General features: G+C 42.5%; 1 protein-coding gene across 2 annotated transcripts in view; it reads right to left on the reverse strand.

Moving 5' to 3' along the window:
• B4GALT6 (beta-1,4-galactosyltransferase 6) overlaps nt 1-6,792 on the reverse strand; it is a 71,524-nt gene extending 64,732 nt beyond the window's left edge. The window contains exon 1 of one of the 2 annotated variants that reach the window (XM_025273101.3): nt 6,199-6,792. In XM_025273101.3, the coding sequence (XP_025128886.1) occupies nt 6,199-6,313 (115 nt within the window). In that variant the 5' untranslated portion in view covers nt 6,314-6,792. The remainder of the gene's footprint in view (nt 1-6,198) is intronic. The other variant, XM_006053995.4, reaches the window with a different exon arrangement.
• Between the last annotated feature and the right edge of the window lie 13,869 nt (nt 6,793-20,661).

A 20,661-nucleotide genomic window follows, 5' to 3' on the forward strand; every position in this document is an offset into this window, starting at 1 on the left:
AGCTCCAATACTTCAGCCACCTGATGCAAAGAGCCAACTCACTGAAAAAGGACTTTAAGGCTGGGAAAGAATGAAGGCAGGAGAAGGCAACGACAGAGGATGAGAGGATTGGATGGTATCACCGACTTACTGGACATTATCTTGAGCAAACTCCGGGAGATACTGATAGACAGGAAAGTCTGGTGTGCTGCAGTCCATAGGGTCGCAAGGAGTCAGACACAACTGAGCGACTGAACAAGATCACATCATAATTTGTTCCCTTCTTCAAATCTTTAAAGCATGTCCTCACTCCCTAAACATCCACATAAGCTCAGGTCTTCCCATCTTCTAAGATCCCTTTGATCCCACTTTCCTGGAAATCAGCCACTTTCATCTGACTTTATTAATACTATCCAAACTCAGGCAGTCTTACTGGTGCCCTCTAACAGCACAAAAACAGGTCCCTTAGTGGCCATCACAGAGCTCCTACTTACCAAATCCATGCTTCTCCTTCCAGACTTTACCCTACTGAATTATAGGCCACTGCAATGCTTGGCTTGTTGATCATCATTTTTACTTATTGACGGATCCATTTTTGCAAAGGCCTCTAACTGTCTTCACTTTCATGGTACTTCTCTCCCTTCATTTTCCTGTTTCTATTTCTTCACTCACCCTAGGCTGATGATTTCATCCCTGGCTACCTTGTCCTCAGCCTCCACAAGCTCTCCTTGGGTGGCCACTGGAACTTTTACAGTGTCGATCACACAACCCCCTTTTGGGGCCAGAGAGTGAAAAAGGTAATAGAGCCTCACGGGAAATCCTTCAAACTACACTTGTTTAGTCACTCAGTGGTGTCTGACTCTTTCAAGACCCTGTGGACTGCAGCCTGCCAGGCTCCTCTGTCCATGTGTTTCCAGGAGTGGTTGTCACTTCCTCCTCCAGATGACCTGCATCTCCTGCATTGCAGGCAGATTCTTTACTGCTGAGCCACCAGAGAAGCCCTCAAACTACACTCGAGCCTCCATCATACTCCCATTTGACACCTATTGTTCCATATTTACAAGTAACTAACTTAGTGAGTCACTTGCATGAGTTAGTTTTATTAACCCAGGTGTTTAGGGGGAAAACGTACATATCATTCACCTATACGCTGATGACATCTCTCTCTGTTAGACCTCTGTCGTGGGCTCTAAGCTCTTTTCCCCATCTGCCCACCTGCTGACAAGTTCTTCCTCGCTATCCTACAAGCATCCCAACTCAATTTCTCTAAAAGCAAAATGACCCCTTCAAAGCACCTGCCTTTCTACAGCCCCTTCGCCCCTCTAGAATACAAGTGTCTAGGCCGCAATACAAGCATTGTCTTAAAGCATCTCCCTTTCCTTCAATTCCACTGTCCACATTTTTCAAGTCTGCCTTGATTAGGTTCAAGTCTTCTATCACCTTAGCCACTGAAATAACTTCCCGCCTGGTACTTCTGTCCTGTATAAACTGTACTCCAGGCTAGAAGAACTGCTCTAAACAAAGGATTCCAGCATTCCCAGTTTAAGAATGTCTGATGTCTCCTGCTACTTACAAGACAAAAACATTAGCCTGGGAAGCCTGACCGGTAAGAGAGGCCCACAACAAAGAAATGCCCAACATGTGGCCCAACCAAAAGAATCCTCAAAAGGAGTCACAGTGACCAGAGAACTTGGTGAGGAAAATAACTAAGAGGAACTGTGAAATACCAAGCAAAGTGTAACAGCTAAAAAAAAAAACAAAAAAACCACAATCAGGCTCACCCCCAGGAGAGTGAAAGGCTGTGATGAGAAAGCTACAGGGCAACAAACAAGCTACTCTCTGAGCAAAGTGGCAGAAACCAGCCAGAAATGTCAGGGAGGCTCTGAGCAAGGCCCTACTAAGCCACACCCTCCCACAACACACCCTCCATGCCCGGCCCACCCATCAACAACTCCACCTGTCCCAGCCAGGCATCCACCCACTTGAGACCCCAAAAGTGAGGCACAGAGCCCAGAAATTCCTCGAAGGGCCCACAGGAATTCACACCAAAGTGATCCAACCAGATTCTTCCTCTGCTTAAAGAATGAAAGAGCCTATCAGCAAGTCAAGCAAAGGTCAGGATGGCTGGTGAGTCAAATGGACAGCGAAATCCCCACTCCCAGGGCAGCTGAACAATCTTCCCCACAATACTGCCCCACTGAGTCAAGGCGCATCAACTTCTTTCTTAATCACAGACCGCTTTCATAAACCTGTGCAAACCGAGGCCGGTGCTCTCAGCCAGGAAGTTTAGGGACCTAAAGAGCCAGAACACCAGGCTGGGCAGGGGAGACCCACGAGTTTTCCTGATCTGGCCAATCCACCACCCCACACCTTAAGTGGTATCAGACAGAAATATTCCTATTTTCTGGAACCTATCTTTGTTCCTGCTGTTCCCTCTGACTAGAATCCCTCTGCTCAGTCCAGATAAATCCCATCTGTCACCTCCTCAGGAAACCCTTCACCAGCCCGCACACCGCACTGTGTGCTTTCCGAGGACTGGCTGCAGCCCTTGCAGGGTACTCACCCCATCACATGAGGGAAGGTGGCCTGTCTTAGTCATCTGTCTTCCTCAAAGTCTAGCCCATCCAAGGTGCTCTATTCATGTTAGGTGAATGAATCTAAGTCACTTCACCTACTCCTCTGATGGCAGGAAAATGACAATGCTCTGTTATATTGGAAACATTTCCATGCTAAATGGAATTCCAGTTTCAATTCAGCCAAGGCAAGACCTTTGAGGGAAACTCTGCTCATCATTTTGCAATCACAAAGGAAGAAGGGGCTTCCCAGGTGGCTCAGTGGTGAAGAATCTGCTGCCAACGCAGCAACACGCGTTTGATCCCTGGATCAGGAAGATCCCCTGGAGAAGCAAATGACAACCCACTCCAGTACTCTTGCCTGGGAAATCCTATGGACAGAACAGCCTGGTGGGCTACAGTCCACGGAGTCGCAAAGGGTTGGACACGACTGAGCAAATGAGCACGCGTGCACTACTTTCTGGTACTAGAGAGGGAGGGAGGAACACGGGGGATGGAGACCAACAAGAGTCACTAAAATGACAGGACTGTCTGGGGGAAGGCACACAAGAAAAATGAGCCTCTGGGCAGAAAAGTGAGGAAAATACAACCGATGACTACTAAACAGGTTGATGTGTATACAGCTCATACAGATTTTAACAGAAGAGATTTGAAACATTTCAGATCAATTAAAAAATGCTCTCTTATACAACATGTATTTTAGTCATAAGAAAATTCTGCTCCAAGATGTTAACCCAGGCTACAATGGGAATTATTTCCAAAATAGTCTATGGACATCTAATGTAAACTAGCTATAAGAAACTACTTAGTTTAGGGTTACGTCTCATTAATAAGATATCTGTGATACAGAAGTAGGAAATCAAACTTATGGCTATCAAGAGGGAAGGGGGTGGATAAATTGGGAGATTGGGACTGACACATACACACGACTGTATGTTGGGTTGGCCAAAAAGTTCCTTCAGGTTTTCCTGAACGACCTTTATGGCCAACCCAATATCAACTAGATAACTAATAAGGACCTACTGTGAAGCACAGGGAACTTGACTCAATACTCTGTAATGACCTGTATGGGAAAAGAATCTAAAAAAGAGTGGATATATGTGTATGTGTAACTGATGCACTTTGCTGTACAGCAGAAACTAACACAACATTGTAAATCAACTATACTCTAATAAAAATTAATTAAAAACAAAAGAAATCTGTGATGAAATGGGAAGCACGCGTAAGGCATTTCAGCAGCATACCAAAGGACCGTGGTTATCTTGAAAATCAAACCGTGTAATAGATCATTGCACTGTGAGCTGAACTAGCCACATTTTTCTCATGGAACATCATTTTTACTCAAAGGTACAACTGAAGAGTCTCCCTGATGGCTCAGTGGTAAAGAATCCACTTATCAACACAGGAGACATGGGTTTGATCCCTCGTTCAATAAGATCCCATGTCTTGGAGCAACTAAGCCCATGGGTCACAATTATTGAGCCTGTGTTCTAGAGCCCAGGAACTGCAACTACCGAAACCCACACACCCTAGAGCCCATGTTCCGAAACAAGAGAAGCCACCGCAAGGAAAAGCTCGTGCACCAAAGTGAGTAGCCTCCAATCGCCTCAACTAGAGAAAAGCCAGAAGAGCAACGAAGATCCAAGACAGCCAAAAATAAACTAAAAAAAAATTTAATGTGACATTACTGGTTTTTGTTTTTTTTTTTTAAAAAAGGTATAACTGCAAAACTATGGTTATTTAGATTTCTGTATTTGACCTACATTTTCCCAAAAAGCAAGCAAAATGAGCTTGACACTCTGTCAGAAAAACTGATAAGTGTTACCAATGACAAAATCCGAGCTTTCAAACAAAAATTTGAATTTTGGAAAACTGCTTCTCAATGATTAAAAGATAAGCGGGCTTTTTTTTTTTTTTTTTTTTTTTTGCTGCTAAGTAATACTAGTTTGAGAAACAGATTCAGTTTAACAAATCGTTAACATTAAGTTTTGGTTTTCATTCTTCTTACTGGTTTCAATCAATCTTTTTAAGAATAAATTAGAAGACCCACAAGAATAATTTAAATCTAGTTGCCTAGAAGACAACTGCCAAAATTTTTATGACTTACCAGTGGCTGTTCTATGGTAAACATTAAGTACGCAAATAAGGAAAACGTCTAAGTATTTCACACCAACAGAACTTTAAGAATATATACACAATACATTAATACAATAACAAAAACTGGCTGATTATGAAGTGAAAAATGGAATTCTGAGTTCCTTTGGTTAACTTTTTGAGTAACATAATTGTAATGTTACTCAAAATACCAAGAAAGTAACAAAACTGTTAGCTCAGTACAAAAAAAACCCTTTTTTCTCCAAAATTTCTCAAAGCTGAAGTATCAGATAAACTAACATCCCCCAATGATGTCCAATCTTTAAAGAGCTACAAGTAAAAAAACTGCTGTAGAATGAGTAGTTAATTGATAAGATTTCCAAAATGGCAGAGGATCTTAAGCAAAAGCCTGCTGAGTATTTTGGCTAACAACTCTGGAATCCACCGAGCTACCACTGTCATTTCTGCTACAGGCTTCAGGAGGTGTCTGATTTAGCCTAAAGCAAAAAAAAAAAAAAAAAAAAAAACAAAACTGCTTTAAAAGAAAATACTATGTTAAAATATTCACTTATTTTTTTCAAACTTTTAACCTCAAACTTCTATCTTGGGTTATCAAGGTTTCAACAATTTATACCTTCTCAAGTATCATTCTGAGCCTATACATCTTACTTGAACCTGAAAATTTAATCAAGAAATGTCACAGTGATTTTTAGGAAATTCAACAGTCCTGATGAGGTCTGGTGATGGTCTGTTTCTTATGAGAATGCCACACTGGTACCTTTTCAATCAAAGGTGCTGAGAAACTAGGATATTTAATAAAGAGGCTAATTCAAGCAGATTATACAAAAGTGTGTTTTGGACCAGAAACAAACAAAAACAAAAAACTAAATAGTTAACATTTTAAGCTATTTTGCATAATTGTTCTTTTAATTAATATTGTATTTCAGAATTCATCCTGACAGGTAGCAGAAGTTACCTACGCTTGAAAAACAACCCAAGCAGACGAAATAATGGAGCATTGTTTTTAATAGACAACTCATCGCCTAAAAATTCCTGAAGTGAGGCACAAATGTTCATTGACCCCATTCTAAAAAAGTGACCTGGAACACTACACCAGTACATTCTTGAACTCAATCACATTCCTTACTGTGGGTTTCTCCATAGTATTTACAACCAGTTAACAGAGCTGAGGGTATTTGAATAAAATTACAATTAAGCACTAAGTTTAAGCTTAAAAACAATATTAAATGGATAAAAGTGTCAGGAATACTCAACAAAGCGTCCAGGAGTATCTCAGGTCCATCAAAATGAGGTCCATCATACCTCATTTTGCTCTGTCCATTTAACGCAGTCTTTTAAGTTAGTTAAACGTTCATTAACAAAACTCACGTGCCAAAACCATGCCCCAAAGCAGGTTATGTGACACGTCTCATTTGAAATAAAATGCTTTCTACCGGGCCCCGGTCCTACCATACAGCTTCCCAATCCCATAAGTAACATGCTACACTTCCTTTACCGCTACCGTGGGAAGGGAGGGTGCCTCGGTGCTTACCGATGCCCGGAGCCACATAGATGAAGTAGAGGCAAGACGAGGACAGGGAGAAGAAGAAGATGAAGGCGAGGAGCGAGCGATTGGAGACCCGCATCATGCGCTTAAGCACAGGCATCTTCCTCTTACCGGCCGGCAGCTAGGGCTGCACTCTCGGCCGGACTTGGGGGCACCGTCCAGGCCCTAAACTTCCATGAATGTGCTAAAAAAAAACACCACCACCCCGAGACTGCAGCGGGGCCGCGCGGGGAGGCTCTGGGGAAGCGGGAAGGAGGAGAGAGGAAGGAGCGGACGGAATGAATGAGAGGCCGGGAGGATGCGGGGCGGGGGAAGGGAGCGGACGCCGGGCCCGGGTCCGGGGACCAAAGGACCCGAGGAGGCCGTGGAAGGGCGAGGAGCGGCGTTCGACGCGCCCGGTGGCGGAGGGAGGAGGGGCTGCAGGTGGGGAGAGGCGCCGGCTGCGCGCCGCGGCGCCCCTGCGGAGAGGGCGGCCGACTGCAGCACGCGCTGCTCCCCCGCGGCTCCGGCTGCCTGCGCCCGCCGGGGTCCAGGTCGCGAAGCCCCCGCGCTCGGGGTCCGGGCCGCCCGCGCCAGGCAGGCCTGCGCCGCCTCCTCCTCCTCCTCCTCGGGGCCGCGGCGTCTCGTGCCTGCGCGGGGCTAGCGTGGGCGCCGGGGCCGCAGCCGGCGCGCGCGAGGCGCGGGGGCCCGCAGGGGCCCTGGGGGCCGAGGAGCTGGGCGCTCGCCGGCGCACAGCCTCCTCCTCATGCCGCGCGGGGCCCCGGCGTCCCCCGGCGGCCGCGGGAGCCGAGCACAGGCGAGGGCGGCGTCCCGGCCAGCGACGAGCGCGCTCCGGCTCCGGCTCCTGCCTCCGCCCGCTGTCCGCCCGGCCGCAAGGGCGGCAACTGCAGCAGCATTACCGCCGCCGGCCCGGGGTGAAGCGCCCCCGCCGGCGCCGCCCCCGCACGGCCCGCGGACACCAGTCGGAGAGCCGCGGGGCGACTTGCGCTGCAGGCAGGGCCGAGGAGCCCAAAGCGGGAGGGCGGGGGGGGGCCGGAGCCGTCGGAGCCGCGTCCGGGTCGCTGAAGAGGTGAACTCCAGAGGGCGGGGGGGAGCCGCGGAGGAAATCGGGCCCGGCAACGCGTCCGGAGACCCCCAAGGGCTCCGCGCGCTCGCTCGGAACTGCAGGCGGCGCTGCGCCGGCCGCGAGGAAACCTGGCGGCCCCTGCCCACCCTTCCCCTCCCCTCGCCCGAAACACCGCGCCTCCTGATTGGCCCACGCCGCCACCCCCGCTCCCCGCGCGAGGACCCGCGTCCAGACCGCGTCCTGCGTCACCGCGGCCCCCGCCCGCGCGCGGGGTCCCCGGCGCTCGCCGCGCTCCCGGGGGCTGAGGGACCGCTCTTGAGCCTCGGATACGTTCCACCCTGGGGATCGATAATGAACGATGCTGTGCTTGTATCTCAACGAGGAGGCTTCAGTGATGTACGTTCCTCCCGAAATACACTCTCCGGAAACAAGGTGTTTTCTGATCCCGGATTAATGAAACCTCCCATCCCGCACTAACTATAGAAATATTATCGTCGGGATGTGATAACGATCTACGTATATCTCTTATAATAGAACTTGCCTTCTGCTCTGAAGGTGAGCCCTGGGTAGCCCTGCTTTAGCTGTATCCGTACAGGCGGCACGGAAAAGACTTCTGTGCAACCAATATGCCCTTAAATGCTGCAGCACCAGCCAGCTTCAATGGGCAAATTGCTTTACTGCACCTCCAAGGTCGTGTTCTACCCTTTGTTCAAAAGCTACTTTTTTCCTACTAGCTCGTCCTTAGCTATATCACATTTTTCCAAAGTGTGTTTGTGGGTGTTTCTTTTGCAACTAGTCACGTAGGAGGTGGCTGGATGCCCCCTGCTGCCATTACTTGCTCAGTATTTCTAGATGCAGTGGTATTGAATTACCACTTGATTGCCAGCAGATTTAGTACCTTCTTAGCAAGAGACCCATGCCTTCCATCGACTCTGATACAGCTGTATGCTCTGTGGAGCCCGAAACACCTGAGTTTATAATTCTGCCAAGGCCTTTTATTAACTGTAAAACTTATGCTAAGCCACTACCCTCTCCAAGCCTCTCTTCTCAGTCTTCAAATGGTGGGTGTGATACCAGCTCGCAGGTTATGGGATTAAACCTGATAACTGTGCAAAAAGCTAAACATGAGTTCTGGCACCTAAGGGCTTTCCTTACATCTCTTTAGAAGGTCGACTGGATAAATCAGCAAATTCATCTTCATTTTGCTTTTTGGAGTACTTACAAGTTATTCAACTTCTCTGGCTAATTTGATATTTAATGTAAAAGTAAATGACATGTTTGTAACAGTTTTGTAACATTTTGTAACATCTGAAATACAAAATGGAGCAATATATAAAATAGATAAAAATCTCTTTAAAAAAAAAATAACCTATACAAGTGAGAAAGAAATCCATGAATAGTGAGAAAGCAAAATTGTCTTGTTTGCCTCTCTCACTCTGCTGACTTTTATCTGTCTTTATTTATACCAGGTCAACTACTGTTTACAGTGCTTAATACCACTAATACCGTTGCTGGCTTGGCCATGGATAATTCTCAGGGAAGATTGGGTTTTTGAAAGGAAAGTTTACTATAAAACTGAATGAGAAGATTAACATCTTAGAAATTAATGATTAATCTTATTTTAAGAACTCTGAAGTCTCTGTACAGATGGGCTTGGCTGGCATAGACGACTGCCATTGCTATCTCTCCCAGGTTCATCGCAGTACTTGTTAGAACTGATTAGTTCTTCCCTGGATTTGAGCAAGTACTAGAAAACCAGTTTAGTCAGCGTGCTCTTTAGCACCTTTGGTCACCAGCCACACAGAGAGGTAACCATGCCTCTTGCCAAGCAGCCTGGGGTTGAATCTCAGTCATTCTGGTCAAGTGACCTCAAAGGTTACTTAAAACATCCTGTGCTTCCACTTTCTCATCAGCTAAAGAAAATAACCGTAGTACCTGTTAGGATCGTCGTGAGGATTAAATTGAGTGAGTCGGTGCTTTAAAAAGCTTGAGAGAACCTGGTACCTAGTAAGCACTATTTGAATATTTGTTTTAAAAAATTGTTTTTAGTCTTTCCTTTAGATCACTCTGTCCCAACAGTAACAAGTTGTGCTGGTCTATTCCTGTTTAAAAACACCTACTGAGTCAGCCTCAAAGTCTCAGTCTCTAATAGTCTGAAGTATGCCTCAAGGTCTCAGCTTATTTATAAAGCAAAGAGCAATGAAATACTCAGAACCAAATCTTTTCAGCCCAGATTATCACCTGATCCTTTCTCAGGAGCCCCGTAAGGCCCACAGTAGAAGAGTGAGTTACTCAGTTTCATTTTATGATACCAAAGAGACCTTAAACTTAAGGTGGTAAGACATAATAGCAAGACCCAGTAAATTTCATGTTAGCTGTTTTGAGCTGAAGTGAAATGAAAGTCGCTCAGTTGTGTCTGACTCTTTGCAACCCCATGGACTATACAGTCCTTGGAATTCTCCAGGCCAGAATCCTGGAGTGGGTAGCTGTTCCCTTCTCCAGGAGATCTTCCCAACCCAGGGATCAAACCCAGGTCTCCTGCATTGCAGGTGGCTTCTTTACCAGCTGAGCCACCAGGGAAGCCCAAGAATATTGGAGTGGGTAGCCTATCCTTTCTGCAGCGGCTCTTCCCGACCCAGAAATTGAACCAGGGTCTCCTGTGTTGCCGGCAGATTCTTTACCAGCTGAGATACTGAGCTGAGGAGAGAAGCAACTTAATTAAGTTATAACTAATGGTTTTCTATTTATATTAATCAAAAATATGTTACTGAGATTGTAATTACCATGAAAAAAGGGAAAATGTACTTGTTTAATGAGATGGGTGACATTTCACTTGGTTTATGCTAGGATAAATAATATCCACTAAGTGTTTTGGCCTTGCTCATAACCTCGGTTAAGTAAAAATCAGTAAGTTTTTTTTCCTTGTGAATTGGGGGAAAAAGAGAATGAAAGAGCACATAGAATCTCACTTCTGATTGCTTAGGGTTCAGACCCCCATATTACAATCACTGATTAAGTATAGTAATTTTATATGTTTAAGTACATGGTCTCAGCATCTAAGATTCAGTTCAAGAAAATTGTTAGGTTGATAAATTGTGCTTAGACACTTGAATTTTTTTACTTACATAATTGGAATGTAGATTGTATGAGTTAGATATTGGCTTGATTTATAAAATGGAGTACATATTCCAAAATATTATTACAGAAAGTTCCCTTAAATAAAGCCCATTTTCCCACTGATTTCCATTATAAATGTAGTCAGAGTTCTGCTGAGAAAAAAATATTAGTCCCTATCTTGAAGTTATCTTACATTTGAGATCAAACATAATCCCCTTAAAGCCAAATTTTCAAAGTTGTGTATATAATTTTATTATTACATTATATTGTACTTAAATTTGAAAAAGAAAACCACCATAGTGGCAACAATCCCTAAGTCAGCAGTTGATCCAAATTTCATACTCACCTTACATTGCCTTAATCTTTTCATCCTGAATCCAAGATCATTTTTCCACATCATGAGAATGCCCTGTAGCATTTTCAAGTATTCAAATCACTTTCCTATCATTTTCATAACATCCCTTTGGGGTGGGCATGGCAAGTATTATTAGTATGTCATTTGGGCGTGGGAAAACTAAAGCTCAGTGAGGTACAATATCTGGCCTTGGGTCACGTGGTGATCAGTGGTAACAGAACTGAGGAGAGAGCCAGAATGTTAACAGCTTCATTCAGTGCCCTTTCCACAAACTACACTGGCTCGCATTTTCCAACATATTTCTTTGCCTATCTGGGCAAATGTTTGATTTGGTGCATATTTTCAATTTTTCTAGATATGAATATATGCAATCCATTTTTTTCAAACTTTCTCTACCAATTTTGTCTCAGACATCTGTTTCAGGAACTATATTCATTGGATTGGAACCCACTCTATTATTCTTGGCAAGAGAATGCCATGGACAGAGCAGTCTGAGACACTACAGCCCATGGGCTCTCAAAGAGTCAGACACAACTGAGTGTCGGAGCATAACAGGATGGTGCATAAACTTAGGGCCCAATCGTTTAGTGCTTGCCTGTCGTCAGTTGTTAAGTCAGAACGAGAAAACGAATTGATCCTCTCCATCCATTCTTCTTCTCAGTTTCATGCTAGGCTTAGTCCACAGATGGCTGCTGCTGCTGCTGCTGAGTTGCTCCAGTCGTGTCCGACTCTGCGACCCCACAGACGGCAGCCCACCAGGCTCCCCCATCCCTGGGATGCTCCAGGCAAGAACACTGGAGTGGGTTGCCATTTCCTTCTCCAATGCATGAACATGAAAAGTGAAAGTGAAGTCACTCAGTCGTACCCGACTCTTAGCGACCCCATGGACTGCAGCCTACCAGGCTCCTCCATCCATGGGATTTTCCAGGCAAGAGTACTGGAGTGGGGTGCCATCACCATCTCTGCCACAGATGGCTAGTTTTGCCTTAAAGGGAATCTGAGCCGCCACTGATTTGCCCCCTGAGAAAGAAGCCTACCAACGGCAATGGGATTAGAATCTGTTTGGAAAACTTGGAGGGTAGAGACAGATGACAGACAACAAAAAGCAAAGATAGGAGATTGAAAAAGTAGGCAAGTCACATACCAGGCAGTGCCCTGCGCCTTACGTGGAGAGGACACTATTCTGGCTTCTTCCAGGGTAAACTCAGAGGCTGTCTCCGGACCTGCTTGAGGCTTCCTCTGAAAGCTGAGGAAAATCAGAGTCCTGGCACATGTGTAACCCAGATACACAGGCACCTCCGGTGCTGTGTACACCAACTGGGCAACTCAGCCCTAGAGAAAAGACCCGTAAACTTGGCTACCGAACAGACAGAACAAATATACACATTCCTAGGGCAGCCTAGAATTCTGAACAGCAGTTAGTCCTGGGTAACTCTGAGAAAGACCTTTCTTGTTAATATACATATCCATAATATAAAGGCTTCCCTGGTAGCTCAGCTGGTAAAGAATCTGCCTGCAGTGCAGGAGATCTGGGTTTGATCCCTGGGTTGGGAAGATCCCCTGGAGAAGAGAACAGCTGCCCACGCCAGTATTCTGGCCTGGAGAATTCCATGGTCTGTATAGTCCATGGGGTTGCAAAGAGTCGGACATGACTGAGCAATTTTCACTTCACTTCATAATATAAAGAAGGAAAAAACAAGCCTATTGCTTGATGCAGTTAAAAGAATCTGCTCATTAGAGTCAAAAGAGCCTACCCTCAGTCACTTGATTTTTTTAAAAAGTCATTTCCTGAACACGATTCTATTTTGATGATTTATAGTTATTTCCCAGGACTCAGTACAAAAGCAAGGCAGTAGATAATTAGTGAATGAATGAATTAACACAGTCTTAACTTTTACACAGTTATGTATATTCTTTTCAGTTCAGCATAACAAGGAGTACAAGTTAGTTCACCTTGTCTCTTCCAGAGGTTTTTATCAAAAGAGGGATCTTTATAGGTAAATGACCAAGAAAAGTAGAGGATAAAATAAATAGGTGAAAGATGTATGCTATGAAAGTGTTCTATCATATCAACAATCTTAATAGCTATGGCAGACGAAAACTTTTTAAAAAATGAAATTATGACATAGAATAGCTTTTAATGAAGGACAGTGATAGGCCACTTTCTATCCATTTATTTTCATGTTTAACATATGCCTCACAGGATTTTCTGTCTGTGACTAAATCATTCTGGGAAAAAGACTGGTTTCAGAGCTTAACTGGGTAAATGTTGAAGTGATAAATAGGTCTAAGGTAAATTCAATAAAGGATTTCAGTGTCTCTGTGTCTGGAAAGGGAATTTTGGAATACTGAGGTCCTGGCATGCTGAAATCCCTGAGTTCATATTCACATGCTTGATGTAAGTTATTGTAACAAGACATGTGAAAAAGGAAGAACTTGAGATACATCAGAGCTAACTAAAAGGAAGAAAGAAACCAAAATATATTCATCCTAAAAAGTATGAATAATACCAGCTTACCGTGACCAATAAGGGATGCCTCCGAAATGCAACAACCTGGCAACATTGAACAAATTATTGACAGGTTAGAGAAAAAAATAGTGTCTTTTTTCAATAGGTGAATGTATAAATATAGCACAATTTATTTACCTACCTTGTGTGTTAGTCACTTTGTGACCCCATGGACTGTAGCCCGCCAGGCTCCTCTGTCCATGGAATTCTCCAGGCAAGAATACTGGAGTGGGTTGCCATTTCCTTCTCCAGGGGATCTTCCTGACCCAGGGATAAAACCCGGGTTTCCTGCATTGCAGGCAGATTCTTTACATCTGAGCTACCAGGGAAGGCTATTAATTGTTAAAGGACATGGCTTTTCAGTTTGACTCAATTATGAATAAAAATATATTAACATATACACATACTATGCATTTCATTTTGGTTATATACCTAGTAGTCAAAATTCTAGATTTTATGATATGTGAATGATCAGATTTCAGAGACAATGGCAGACAATTTCCCAAGATGATTACACCAGTTCACAATCTTAGCAGCATTTGAGTTCAGGTTGCTCACCTCACCAACACTTAGTATATTCAACCCTATTAACATTAGCATTTCAGGTAGAATGTGATGAGTGTCTCATTTTGGTTTTAATTTGCACTTTTCCTGAGGGCTACTGGGATTGAATAATTTTTCATAAATTTATTGATGTACAATGTCTCCTGAAGCTTGAAAAGCATTGGATACAATGAAACAATTTCTGATGTTGAAACTCTTCATAAAATAAGGATGAAGATATGTTCTAGTTTGTAAAGAGCTATTGCAAGCAAATTGCATCAGTATGATTAATGTAGAATCATACTCATTCAAGTCACAAAAAGATTTGGATTGGAAAGAATTAGCCAATGCACTTGGATAATAAAATCAAGTGCTAAAAATAGAAAGAATGTGATAAAAATTATTATTTCTAGGTTAATGATTACCATAAAAAGCATTAACTGGAAAACATATTAGATCTAATAGAGATTAATAAAGAGCCACTCAAGAAGTAAGTCAGAAGGAGAAAAACAAATATCATATATTAATGCATATACATGGAATCTAGAAAAATGGTACTGATAAACCGATTTGCAGGGCTAGAATAGCAATACAGACTTGGAGAACAGACTTTGGACATGGCAGGGGAAGGACAGGGCGGGACAAATGGGGAGAGTAGCATTGACATGTATACCCTACCATGTGTAAAACAGAGAGCTAGAGGGAAGCCGCAGTGTAGCACAGAGAGCCCAGCTTGGTGCTCTGCGGTGACTTAGGGGGGTGACATTGCGGGGTAGAGGGAGGCTCAAGAGGGAGAGGATACACATGTATAACTATGGCCGATTCCCAGTGTTGTGCCGCAGATTGTAAAACAATTGTCCTCCAATTAAAAATAAACTTTAAAAATTAACAAAAAATACAGTTGAAAAAATAAACAGCCACATATATATACACACACACACACACACACACACACACACATATATACACACACACTCACACACACACACACACATACACACATAGTTCAGCATGGGGATACATCCCTAAATATTAGAGCTCTAACTGGGCTTGATTATACAGAGTCCTGTAGTTCCTATGGAGAAGTATTTTAAGCATTATATGTAAGCAATTGCCCAGTCATCTCAGCTTTGCTTGTTTAGGATGTCCTTCAAAATGTCAAAAGATTTCTACCAGCCTCCTAATTATCTTTATCCTCTGCTTCCTGAAGCATTTCCTTAAATCATCATATGCCTAGTCCTTCACCCTTTTCCTTTTTAGTAGGTAGAGTACTATGGTCCCATAAATTTGGAAGTCAATTTGTGTCAGAATTATTTACCAGAACTCAAAATAAATCCCTGGAGAGGACAGAGCAGAGAAAACAACATATACAATAGAATTATTCATCTCAAGACAGCTAGGACATCCCTCACTGTTTATGTTTAGCAGCAGTGTATTCCGCTGGTACCTCATAGGGCTAACATATGACGGCACTCAGAGCATAGAGAAAGCCTTAGTAACAGGATGATATAATGGATTATTCTATATCTAAATGCATTGTGTGTATATATATATATAGCCTATGTATAACATATGCTTTTAAAATGTAAAGACAGGGAATTAATTCCCTGGTGGTCCAGTGGTTAGGACTCGGTGCTTTCACTGCCAGGGCCCTGGTTCAATCCCTGGTAGAGGAACGAAGATTTCTCAAGCCATGTGGCACAGCCAAATAAATAAATAAAAATATAAAGATGAATAGCAAATGGAAGCTATAAAGTACCTGATTATATTACCAAAATAGATAAAATCGAATCAAATTACCTGGCACAAACATCAACCTTTGAAATTATATAATAAATATACAACAACAAAAAGAACTCAAGAACAGCAGCAAATACATGTAAGTAATATTTATAAATGGACTTCCCTGGTAGCTCAGGTGGTAAAGAATCCACCTATAATTCAGGATACCTGGGTTTGATCCCTGGGGCAGGAAGATCACCTGGAAAAGGAACTGGCAACCCACTTCAATATTCTTGCCTGAAGAAATCCATGGACAGAGGAGCCTGGCGGGCTACAGTCCATGAGGTTGCAAAGAGTCAAACATGACTGAGCAACTAACACACATACACACACAATACTTATGAATAAACTGTAAAGGAAATGCATAAAACTAACATGAAGAAAAAAAATGGAGACTAGACTTAAAGAGCTTAGAAATCACTATTCTGTCCCACCAACGAGCAAAACACTGAACGCACTGAAAAAAATAAACAACTTTTCTTGGATTCTTAAGAGAGATGAGGATACACGACAAGCTACTATCCCCTAGTTTGGAGAAACAAGCAAATACAGGGAGTTAGGACTTCCGGAGGCATAAAGTGATAAGCAGAAACCATCAAGGGAATCAGTGCTGGTGTAGGAAAACCTGATGGTAACTATTAATAGCAAATTGCTAGCAGCTCTGTGGGCTTCCCTGGTGTCTCAGATGGTAAAGAAATCTGCCTGCAGTGCAGGAGACCTGGGTTCAATCCCTGGGTCAGGAAGATCCTCTGGAGAAGGGAACGGCTACCAACTCCAGGATTCTTGCCTGGAGAATTCCATGGACAGAGGAGCCTGACAGTGGGCTACAATCCAGAGGGTCGCAAAGAGTCAGACAGGACTGAGCGACTAGCTCACACACACACACACACACACACACACACACACAAACACAGGCTCAGTATGAACAAACCTGAGGGTTAAAACCCCTAGGGGACCAGTCATGGAGGACTCCACACTTTTGTGACTATTGTCTCCAGGAGCTCAAACATGTTCCCATAATAAATATCAGCAAAAAATCTCCTCATGATTACAGGAAGGCATTATGTTCTTAACAAGGCATGCCCCTAGGAGAAACTAGCTAACCAAAGTCTGACTGATTGAGGCATTATCAGAGCCTAAGTGTCCTGGGGAAGGGAACTGTCCAACTCCAATCAGTTCCAGTCATCTGGTCCCACCTAAAGGGGAGGAAAAAAGCTGAGAAACACTTGTGAAGTTCACAGCCCAGAGGCATCAGATCAGATCAGTCGCTCAGTCGTGTCCGACTCTTTGCGACCCCATGAATCGCAGCACACCAGGCCTCCCTGTCCATCACCAACTCCCGGAGTTCACTGAGACTCACGTCCATCAAGTCAGTGATGCCATCCAGCCATCTCATCCTCTGGCATCCCCTTCTCCTCCTGCCCCCAATCCCTCCCAGCATCAGAGGCTTTTCCAATGAGTCAACTCTTCGCATGAGGTGGCCAAAGTACTGGAGTCTCAGCTTTAGCATCATTCCTTCCAAAGAAATCCCAGGGCTGATCTCCTTCAGAATGGACTGGTTGGATCTCCTTGCAGTCCAAGGGACTCTCAAGAGTCTTCTCCAACACCACAGTTCAAAAGCATCAATTCTTCGGCGCTCAGCCTTCTTCACAGTCTAACTCTCACATCCATACATGACCACAGGAAAAACCATAGCCTTGACTAGACAAACCTTTGTTGGCAAAGCAATGTCTCTGCTTCTGAATATGCTATCTAGGTTGGTCATAACTTTCCTTCCAAGGAGTAAGCGTCTTTTAATTTCATGGCTGCGGTCACCCTCTGTAGTGATTTTGGAGCCCAGAAAAATAAAGTCTGACACTGTTTCCACTGTTTCCCCATCTATTTCCCATAGACTCCCTAAAAGACTGAGACCTAACCATAGGGCTACAGAACACTTTCCCTTCCCTGACACCACTGCATTACTACAGACCTGTTTATAGTAGTTCCTTTTATGTAATACATCATGTCCAACTATCAAGAAAAAAACACTAGGCATATTAAAAGTTAAAAAATGTAACTTGAAGAGACAGAGCAAGCATCAGAATCAGACATGGTGGGATATTGGAATTATCAGACAGGGAATTTAAAACAACTATAATTAATATGCTAAGGGCTCTAATGAATAAAGTAGACAACATGCAAGAACAAATAGGCAATGCAAATCCTAAGAAGTAAGCAGAAATGCTAGTGACAAAAAATACTTTGAGAAAAATGAAGAAAGTCTCTCATGGTCTTTTTACTACAATAGACACAGCTGAGGAAAGAATCTATAGTCTTGAAAATATATCAATAGAAACCCTTCCCTCCAAACTGAAAAGTGAAGAAAACTAAGACTGGGAAAAAAACAAAACAAAACAGAATATCCAAGGACTGTGGGACAACATACACATAATGAGAAAACCAGGAAAAGAAGAAGAAATATTTGAAATAATAGTGTCTGAGAATGTCTCCCAAATTAATGCCAGATATCAAACCACAGATCCAGGAAGCTCAGAGAACACCAAGCAAGATAAATGCCTAAGGAAACTAACCTAGAGATATCATTTTCAAACTGCAGAAAATCAAAGGAAAAAAATCTTAAAAGAGCCAGAGGGAAAAAGTACCTTACCTATAGATGAACAAAGATAAGAATCATCTTTGATTTCTGCTCAGAAATCAAGAAGATAGTGGAGTGATGTAGTTCTTGAAAGACACTAGCTACCAAAATGCACACAAGAAGAAATAGAGCATCTGAATAAGCTTATATCTATTAAAGAAATTAAATCAATAATTAATAACCTTCCAAAACAAAAAGTATGAGGCCCAGATAGGTTCACTGGTGAATTATGCCAAACTTTCAAGGGAAAAATTGCACCAATTTTGTAGATTTTCATCCAAGAGGTAGAAGCAGAGGAAATACTTCTTAATCCATACAATGTGCCCAGCATTATCCTAACTCCAAAACCAAAGACATTACAAGACAAGAAAATTACAGACCAATATCTTTCATGTCCATAGATGCAAAAATCCTCAACAAAGTATTACCAAATCAAATCCAACAATGTCTAAAATGAATCATGTGCTATGACCAAGATGGATTTATCCCAGGTATGCAAAACTAGTTCAATATTTATAACTAATGTAATCCATCACATCAATGGGCTAAAAAATAAAAATTACAGATTATATCAATAGATACAGAAAAACATTTGACAAAATCCAACACTAACACCCACTAATAGTAATAATTAAAAAAAAACAAAACCACTCAGTAAACTAAGAATAGAGGAAAATTTCCTCAACTTGATAAAGGTCAGCTACAAAAAAAAAAAAAAAAAAAAAACAACCTACATCTAGCATCACATTTAATGTTCAGAAACTCAAAGCTTCCCACTAAGATCAGGAGCAAGGCAAGGGTGTTCCTTCTCACCACGCATTTTCAGCATCATACTGGAAGTTCTAACTAATGCAACAAGGCAAAAAAAAAAAATGATATAAACGATATACAGATTGGGAAGGAAGAAATATAACCGTCTTTTACAGATGACATGATCAATGTAAAAATAATCCAAAAGAATCTACAAAAAGCAAGCAAACAAACATTTGAAACTAATCAGCAATTATAACAAGTTTGTGAGGTACAGGGTTCATATAAAAAAGCCAGTTACTGGACTTTCCTGGTGGTAAATCTGCCTGCCAAAGAAAAGGACACAGGTTAGATCCCTGCTCCAGGAAGATTCCACTTGCCACGGAGCAACTAAAACCCATGAGCCACAACTACTGAGCCCGTGTGCCAAGAGCCTGTGCTCTGCTACAAGAGAAGCCACCACAATGAAAAGCCCATGCACCACAGTGAAGAATAACCCTCGCTCACCACAACTAGAGAAAGTCCATGCACAGCAACAAAGATTCACACAACCAAAAATAAAAATAAATTTTTTTTAAAAATCACTTTCCTGTATATCAACAATGAGCAAGTGGGATTTGCAATTAAATACATAATACCATTTACATTAGCATACTTAGGTATAAAATTTAACAAACAATGTACAAGGTCTGTATGAGGAAAACTACAAAACACTGATGAATGAAATATAAAAGCTAAATGGAGAGATATTTCTTCTTCATGGATTGGAAAACTCAGTATCGTGAAGATATCAGTTATTCCCAAATTGACATACAGACTCAATGTAACACCAATTAAAATCCCAGCAGGTTATTTTGTAGAAATCAACAAACTGACGCTTAAATGAAAAGGCAAAAGACCCAGAATTGCCAACACAATATGGAAGGAGAAGAACAAAGTTGGAGAACTGATACTCCCCAACTTCAAAACTTATTATAAAGCTGTGATAATCAAGCTAGTTTGAAATTGCCAAAGAACAGACAAGTAGGCTCACATAAATTTAATCAACTGATATTTGAAAAGGAGCAAAGCAATAAAATAAAGCAGGATAGTCTTTCTAACAAATGATACTGGAATAACTAGACATCCACATGAAAAAAAATTAAGCTTATACTCTTCACAAAAATTAACTCAAAATGGACCAGAGACCTAAATGTAATATGCAAAACTATGAAACTCCTAGAAGATAACATATGATAAAAACTAGAATCCCTTGAATTTGGTGATGACTTTTTAGATACAACACCAAAAGTATGACCCATAAAAGACATAATAAGCTAGACTTAAAAAAAAATCTTCTCTGCAAAAGACAATGTCAAAAGGATGAGAAAACAAGCCACAGTCTGTGAGGAAATATTTGCCAAAAATACATGTATCAAATGTATAATGACCATTATACAAAATACACAAGGAACACTTGGTGCTTACCTGGTGGTCCCTTGACTGAGAATCCAATTTCCAATGCAGAGGACACGGGTTTGATCCCTAGTCAGGGAACTAAGATCCCACATGCTTCAGGGCAACTAAGCCCGTGAGCTGCAACAGGACACAGTGCAGCCAAGAAAACAAAACAGAATATACAAGGGACTCTTAGAGCTCAATGCTAAGAAAACAAACAACTCAATTAAAAATAGGGCAAAGACCTTAATGGA

This window comes from Bubalus bubalis, chromosome 22 (assembly GCF_019923935.1).
Source record: "Bubalus bubalis isolate 160015118507 breed Murrah chromosome 22, NDDB_SH_1, whole genome shotgun sequence".
Classification (NCBI taxonomy): Eukaryota; Metazoa; Chordata; class Mammalia; order Artiodactyla; family Bovidae; genus Bubalus; species Bubalus bubalis.